The following is an 8132-nucleotide window of genomic DNA, read 5'->3' as shown; positions in this document are numbered from 1 at the left end:
GATCATGGCTGATCATCCAAACTCAGTACCCTGTCCCTGCTTTCTCCCCATATCCCTTGATCCCCTTAGCCTTAAGAAATATATCCAACTCCTTCTTGAATATATTTAATGTATTGGCCTCTACTGCCTTCTGTGGTAGAGAATTCCACAAGTTCACCACTCTCTGGGTGAAGAAATTCCTCCTCATTTCTGTCCTAAATGGCTTACCCCTTATCTTTAGACTGTGACCCCTGGTTCTGGACTCCCCGACCATCGGGAACATCCTTCCTGCGTCTAGTCTGTCCAGTCCTGTCAGAATTTGGGGAGAAAGCAGGGACAGGGTACTGAATTTGGATGATCAGCCATGATGTCATTAAATGGCGGAACAGGCTCGAGGGGCCAAATGGCCTACTCCTGCTCCTATCTTCTATGTTTCTATGATCTCATTAAATGGCGGCAAACTCATTTTTAATGCGGAAGCAAGTCATCCTCGGTTCCGAGGGACTGCCTAAGAAGAAGAAATGGCAGAATAGGTTCGAGGGGCCGAATGGCCCACTCCTGCTCCTATCTTCTATGTTTTCCACCCCTGAGAGACAAGGTCTTTTGCCACGGTCCCTAAGGGAGCCGCCCTGTCAATCATAGCGTGCGGGACCGCCCCCTTTTTGCCCGCGGTGGGCGGGTTCTAGCAGCATGCTTGAGCGTCGGTGTCAATCATCCTGTTCCCACAGCGCCAGCCCCGCCCTCCACTCCTTATATGGCAGGACTGGGCGGGGCGTTCCGTGCCGTTTGGTTTGTGAGTGGCGGTGTCAATCACCGGCGGCCCCGCCCCCTTAATGCCGTACAGGGCGTCGAGGGGGCGTGGCTGGCGGCCCACGCATGCGCAGTGATGCTGAGCTGGACTGTGGGCTGCGGGCTGGCGGCCGGCGCGTTGTTGCTCCTCCTCCTCCTGCTCCTCTTCCTCCTGGCGCTGGGCTGGCCGGGCTTCGGCAGTCGCTGTCGCCGGTGGCTGGGCGCGAGACGCGGGCTGATGGCTCGGACCGAGAAGCCGCTCTTCAGGATCGCGTGAGTGACCGGTGCTGAGACCCTCGGGTGGGCGGGTAACATGGCGGCGGAGGAGGGGAGCGAGAGCGAATGCGCGGGCCGGGATGGAGCTGTCAATCAACCCCGGGGAGCGCATGCGCGGGCCCGAGCTGTCAATCAACCCCCGGGGGAGCGCGCGTGCACGGGACAGAGCCGCAGGCTGCAGCGGCCCCACGGCATTGGTGCAATGCAAAAAACATCTTTTCGACCTGCATTTATGCAGCGCCTTTCAGGACCACCGAACTTCCCAAAGCGCTTTACAGCCCATGCAGTACTTTTTTTTTGAAATGTAGGAAACGCAGCAGTCAATTTGCGCACAACAAGCTCCCACAGGCAGCAATGTGATAATGACCCAGATCATCTGTTTTTGGTGATGTTAGTTGAGGGTGATAGAAACATAGAAGATAGGAGCAGGAGTAGGCCATTCGGCCCCTCGAGCCTGCTCCGCCATTCAATGAGATAATGGCTGATCATCCAAATTCAGTACCCTGTCCCTGCTTTCTCCCCATATCCCTTGATCCCTTTAGCCTTAAATATATCTAACTCCTTCTTGAATATATTTAATGAATTGGCCTCAACTGCCTTGTGTGGTAGAGAATTCCACAGGTTCACCACTCTCTGGGTGAAGAAATTCCTCCTCATCTCTGTCCTAAATGGCTTACCCCTTATCCTTAGACTGTGACCCCTGGTTCTGGACTCCCTGGCCATTGGGATCATCCTTCCTGCATCAAGTCTGTCTAGTCCTGTTAGAATTTTATAAGTTTCATTCTTCTAAACTCCAGCGAGTATAAGCCTAATCGACCCAATCTCTCCTCATACGTCATTCCTGCCATCTGGGATGATCAGGGAGAACACTTCTTCAAAATAGCGGCCGTGGGATCTTTTACATCCACCTGAGAGAGCAGACGGGGCCCTCGGTTTAACATCTCATCCGAAAGACGGCACCTCCGACAGTGCAGCGCTCCCTCAGTACTGCACTGGGAGTGTGATTTATGTGCTCGAGTCCTTAGAGTGGGTCTTGAACCCACAACCTTCTGGCTCAGAACTGATGCAAATGTGTATGTTCACATGAAAGAAAGAATTGCATTCATACAGCGCCTTTCACGACCACCGGACGTTCCAAAGTGCTTTACAGACAATGAAGTACCTTTTGAAGTGGAGTCACTGATGTAATGTGGGAAACGCGGCAGCCAATTTGTACACATCAAGATCCCACAAACAGCAATGTGATAATGACCAGATCATCTGTTTTTAATGATGTTGGTTTAGGGATAAATATTGACCCAGGACACCAGGGAGAACACCCCCTGCTCCTCTTCGAATCGTACCGTGGGATCTTTTACATCCACCTGAGAGAACAGACTGGGGCCTCGGTTTAACGTCTCTTCTGAAACACGGCACCTCTGACAGTGCTGCGCTCCCTCGGTACTGGCACTGGGAGTGTCAGCCTGGATTTTGGTGCTCGAGTCTCTGGAGTGGGACATTCTGATCCATTGAGCCATGACTGACACCAAGTGGTTAAGTGCGCTGCATCGTACAAGGCAATGCCAGATCATGCAGTGCGGGAAGGTCTCCGGTTCAGTCCCTGCCCTGCACTCGTGCCTCCTGGGGCAGCAGTAGGGGTGCTGCAGTCGGAAGTTGGCACCCTTGGGTTACATTCAGGCTGGGTTCCCGGTGCCTAATTGCTACCCCGGTGATTCCTCCTGGATGGTCCGCGTGTGTATGGATGACAGGGTTAGGGCTTTCCTATGATGCACCCATTCTAAAATGTTGTGCCCACACAATAAGTGCCTCTGTGTCTGCATTGTTTGTTCTCGCTCTAGTTTAGAATCCAACAACAACAAATTGTATTTATATAGCGCCTTAGCATGGTAAAACGTCCCAAAGCACTTCACAGGAATGTTATAAAACAAAATTTGACATCGAGCCACACCAGGAGATATTAGGGCAAGTGACCAATCGCTTGGTCAAAGAGGTCGGTTTTAAGAAGCATCTTAAAGGAGGAAAGGGAGGTGGAGAGGTTTAGGGAGGGAATTCCAGAGCTTGGGGCCCAGGCAGCTGAAGACACGGCTGCCAATGGTGGAGCGATTAAAATCGGGGCTGCTCAAGAGGCCAGAATTGGAGGAGTGCAGAGATCACAGAATCACAGAAAACCCCACAGTGCAGATAGAGGCCATTTCGGCCCATCGAGCCTGCACCGACACATATCCCACCCGATCCCCGTAACCCTTACACCAACACATATCCCACCCTATCCCCGTAACCCCACGTATTTAATCCCCCTAACACTAAGGGTCAATTTATCATAGCCAATCATCCTAACCCGCACATCTTTGGACTGTGGGAGGAAACCGGAGCACCCGGAGGAAACCCACACAAACACGGGGAGAATGTGCAAACTCCACACAGATCTTGGAGTTTCTTTTAAATTCATTCACGGCATGTGGGCGTCCCTGGCAAGGCCAGCATTTATTGCTCGCCCCTAATTGCCCCTTGAGAAGGTGGTGGTGAGCCGCCTTCTTGAACCGCTGCAGTCCGTGTGGTGAAGGTACTCCCACAGTGCTGTTAGGGAGGGAGTTCCAGGATTTTGACCCGGCGACGGTGAAGGAACGGCGATATATTTCCAAGTCAGGATGGTGCGTGACTTGGAGGGGAACTGGAATGTGGGGCTGGAGGAGATTACAGCGATAGGGAGGGACGAGGTCATGGAACGATTTGAAAACAAGGATGAGAATTTTAACATCGAGGCGTTGCTTAACCGGCAGCCAATGTAGGTCAGCGAGCGCAGGGGTGATGGGTGAACGGGACTTAGTGCGAGTTAGGACACAGGCAGCCGAGTTTTGGATGACCTCAAGTTTACGTAGGGTGGAATGTGGGAGGCCAGCCAGGAGTGTGTTGGAATAGTCAAGTCTAGAGATAACAAAGGCATGGATGAGGGTTTCAGCAGCGCATGAGCTGAGGCGGGGGCAGAGACGGGCGATGTTACAGAGGTGGAAATAGGTGGTCTTAGTGATGGAGCGGATATGTGGGGTCTGAACAGGAGGCTAGCCAAATCAAATCCAGAATATACTGATCAGGCGATGCCCGTTTCAATTCCAGCGTGCTCCAGATACTTTTTCTTGTGCCATTAGGACAAAGACGGTTAAGAGGAAATCTAATTGAGATGTTCAAAACTCTGCTGCCCGTACCCAAGCCCACACCGAGCCTTGTTCGCCCATCCTGCCCTCCCCCTGTGCTAGCTGAACCGACATTGATTCCTGGTCCGGCAACACCTCGAATTTAAATTCTCATCCTCATGTTCAAATCCCTCCCTATCTCTGTAACCACCTCCAGCCTGACGACCGATCTACCCGCTAAGGTGCGTGCGCGGCCGCGCAGTAACCTGAGCGATCTCGCGCTGGCCGAGCTCCAGTTTCTACACTGTACATACCGCACATGTGCAGAAATTTAAAGGGACCGCGCATTAAAAGAAACCAGCCGCGCACAACAAAGTGCAAAGGGAACATTGCCTATAACCCTCCGGAAACTCTGCGCTCCTCCAGTCCTGGCCTCTTGTGCATGACCCCACTCCCTTTGCTCCACCATCGGCGGCCGTGCCCTCAGCTGCCGAGGCCCTGCGCTCTGGAATTCCCTCCCTAAACCTCTCCGCCTCTCTACCTCTCTCTCCTCCTTTAAGATGCTCCTTAAAACCCACCTCTTTGACCAAGAGCCCTACCCTAATATCTCCTTATGCAGCTCGGTGTCAGATTTTGTCCACCCCAAGCTCCTGTGAAGCACCTCTGGAGATCCTGCGCAGGCCACTCGCCGGCTTTTCAATGCAAGAAACCGGGCACGCGCGAAAATTTGAATGGGTCGTGCAGCCTGTTAACGAGACCACGCACCAGAAAGGATTTACAGGGAACATTGAATGGGACTACAGGAAACTCGATTTACCGGCACCTAAATAACCGGAAATCTCTGTTAACCGGCAAAATTCAGGAGTAGGTTCAGGTAAGTTTTACTTCATATTCGTGGCTGTTCCTGGATCTGTGGCTGTGTAACTGGGGTTCCTGCACTTGTTGCTAAGCAACAGGGACGCTTGGTCTGTGGCCGGAGTTCCTGCACATGTTGCTAAGCAACAGGGAAGCCTGGATTTGTTGCTGTGTACGGAACTCCTGTACCTTTTACTATACCTCTCTGTAATCCGGACTTTTTGATAAACCGGCACCACGTCGGTGCCGGATAAAAAAGAGTTTCCTGTATACGGATAGCTCTTTCAGGAGTGATGGGCAAAATGGCTTCATTCTGTGCTGTAAATTTCTGCAGGTCTGCTTCCACAGGCTCTCTCATCCAAAATATGACACACAACGCACTTGTAACCTGCGACAGAACGTATATCTCAGGCTGGGAACTAATCAGGTTTATGGAGAGGTAAAATGGAACTCCTCGATCTCTCCATTACTGTGCTGTCAGACTGCTTGTCCGACATTCAGTCTTGGGTAAAGTCGCAATTTACTCCAGCTAAGCATTGGGATGACTGAAGCCAGCTGCAGGTTCTGTACCCTTACTGCTGACTCCAGCCCCCTCCCAGCCACTGTCTCGGGCCGAACCAGACTATTTGCGACCTCTGTGCCCTATTCAATCCCGAGCTAAGCTTCTGACAGGTTGGGTGATTGGGCAGATGCAGTATAATGTGGATAAATGCGAGGTTATCCACTTTGGTGGCAAAAACAGGAAGACAGATTATTATCTGAACGGCAATAGATTGGGAAAAGGGGAAGTGCAACGAGACCTGGGTGTCCTTGTGCGCCAGTCTCTGAAGGTAAGCATGCAGGTGCAGCAGGTGGTTAAGAAGGCAAATGGTATGTTGGCATTCATAGCGAGAGGGTTTGAGTACAGGAACAAGGATGTCTTGCTGCAGTTGTACAGGGCTTTGGTGAGACCACATCTTGAGTATTGTGTGCAGTTTTGGTCGCCTTATCTGAGGAAGGATGTTCTTGCCATGGAGGAAGTGCAGCGAAGATTCACCAGACAGATACCTGGGATAGCAGGGTGCCGTATGAAGAGAGATTGGGTCAATTGGGCTTATATTTGCTACAGTTTAGAAGAATGAGAGGGGATCTCATTGAAACTTATAAAATTCTAACAGGACTAGACAGACTAGATGCAGGAAGGATGTTCCTGATGGCGGGGGAGTCGAGAACAAGGGGTCACAGTCTAAGGATAAGGGGTAAGCCATTTAGGACAGATGAGGAGGAATTTCTTCACCCAGAGAGTGGTGAACCTGTGGAATTCTCTACCACAGAAGGCAGTTGAGGCCAATTCATTAAATATATTCAAGAAGGAGTTAGATATATTTCTTAAGGCTAAAGGGGTCAAGGGATATGGGGAGAAGGCAGGGACAGGGTACTGAGTTTGGATGATCAGCCATGATCTCATTGAATGGCGGAGCAGGCTCGAGGGGCCGAATGGCCTACTCCTGCTCCTATCTTCTATGTTTCTATGACCCCCACCCCCATATCTCCCATCCTAACCCGCACCAAGCCCCATTCGCCCATCACTCCTGTGCTCGCTGGCCTACATCGGCACCCGGTCCGGCAATGGGTACGGCAGCACAGTGGTAATGTCACTGGGCTAGTAATCCAGAGGACCGGACTAATGATCCGGAGACAAGAGTTCCAAATCCCGCCACGGCAGCTGGGGAATTTAAATTCAGTTAATTAAATCTGGAATAAAAAAACTAGTGTCAGTAATGGTGACCATGAAACTATCAGATTGTCGTAAAAACCCATCTGGTTCACCTAATGTCCTTTAGGGAAGGAAATCTGCTGCCCTTACCTGGTCTGGCCTATTTGTGACTCCAGACTCACAGCAATGTGGTTGACCCTTAACTGCCCTTATGAAATGGCCGAGCAAGCCACTCAGTTGTCAAGAAGGCGGCTCACCACCACCTTCTCGAGGGCGATTAGGGGCGGGTAATAAATGCCGGCCTTTGCCAGCGACGCTCACAACCCGTGAATGAATTTTTTAAAAACGCCTCAATTTTAAAATTCTCATCCTTGTTTCCAGGTCCCTCCATGGCCTCGCACCTCCCCGCCCCCCCCCCCCCCCCAGCTCTGTAACCTCCCCCAGCCCTACAACTAATTTTCTCGCGGCTGCTCACCGGCTTCTCCAGTCTAAATACCGCGCATGCGCGGAAATTTAAAGGGACCGCTCGCTAAAAGAAACAAGCCGCGCAGAACAAAGAACAGCTTACAGGGAACAACTTTCCAAGATCTCCGCGCTCCTCCAAATCTGGCCTCTTGCGCATCCCCTGTTTTAAATCGCTCCACCATTGGTGGCCGTGCCTTCAGCTGCCGAGACCCTAAGCTCTGGAATTCCCTCCCTAAACTTCTCTGCCTCGCTCTCCTTCTTTAAGACGCTCCTTAAAACCTCCCTCTTTGGCCAGGCTTTGGTCACCTGTCCTAATATCTAATTATGTGGCTCAGTGGCAAATTTTGTTTGATAATCGCTCCTGTGAAGCGCCGTGGGACATTTTACCACTTTAAAGGTGCTATATAAATGCTATTGTTGTTGTATCACAAAGACCGCCTACTTCCACCTTTGTAAGACCTCACGCCTCTACGTCAGTCCATTTGCCAATAAAAACCATCATTCCCGACTCAATTACTCCAGTGCTCTCTCGGCCTGCCTCCTGTCCTTGACCCTCCATAAACTTCAACCCATCCACGTCTTTGCTGCTTGTACCCTATTCCCCACCAAATCCCGCTTGCCCATTACCCCCATCCTCACTGATAGAAACATAGGAGCAGGAGTCGGCCATTTGGCCCTTCGAGCCTGCTCCGCCATTCAATATGATCATGGCTGATCCCCTTCCCGCTCTCTCCCCATACCCCTTGATGCCTTTTGTGTCTAGAAATCCATCTATCTCCTTAAATATATTCAGTGACTTGGCCTCCACAGCCTTCTGTGGTAGAGAATTCCACAGGTTCACCACCCTCTAGGTGAAGAAATTTCTCCTCATCTCAGTCCTTAATGTCCTACCTCATATCCTGAGACTGTGACCCCTCGTTCTAGACCCCCCCAGCCAGGGG

At 51.4% G+C, this 8132-nt stretch overlaps 1 protein-coding gene across 1 annotated transcript in view; it reads left to right on the top strand.

The window, feature by feature from the left end:
• The first annotated feature begins 850 nt into the window (after nucleotides 1-850).
• Nucleotides 851-8132, top strand: part of pnkd (PNKD metallo-beta-lactamase domain containing) — a 32259-nt gene continuing 24977 nt past the window's right edge. Inside the window, exons 1-2 of the mRNA XM_085984240.1 lie at nucleotides 851-1041; nucleotides 4393-4481. Of these exons, the coding sequence (XP_085840366.1) occupies nucleotides 866-1041; nucleotides 4393-4481 (265 nt within the window). The 5' untranslated portion in view covers nucleotides 851-865. The remainder of the gene's footprint in view (nucleotides 1042-4392; nucleotides 4482-8132) is intronic.

This window comes from Somniosus microcephalus, chromosome 4 (genome assembly GCF_052327205.1).
Source record: "Somniosus microcephalus isolate GS21.2 chromosome 4, FLI_Smic_1.0, whole genome shotgun sequence".
Lineage (NCBI taxonomy): Eukaryota > Metazoa > Chordata > Chondrichthyes > Squaliformes > Somniosidae > Somniosus > Somniosus microcephalus.
The sequence above is the reverse complement of the archived record's forward strand: the minus strand, read 5'-3'. Positions and strand labels throughout refer to the sequence as shown.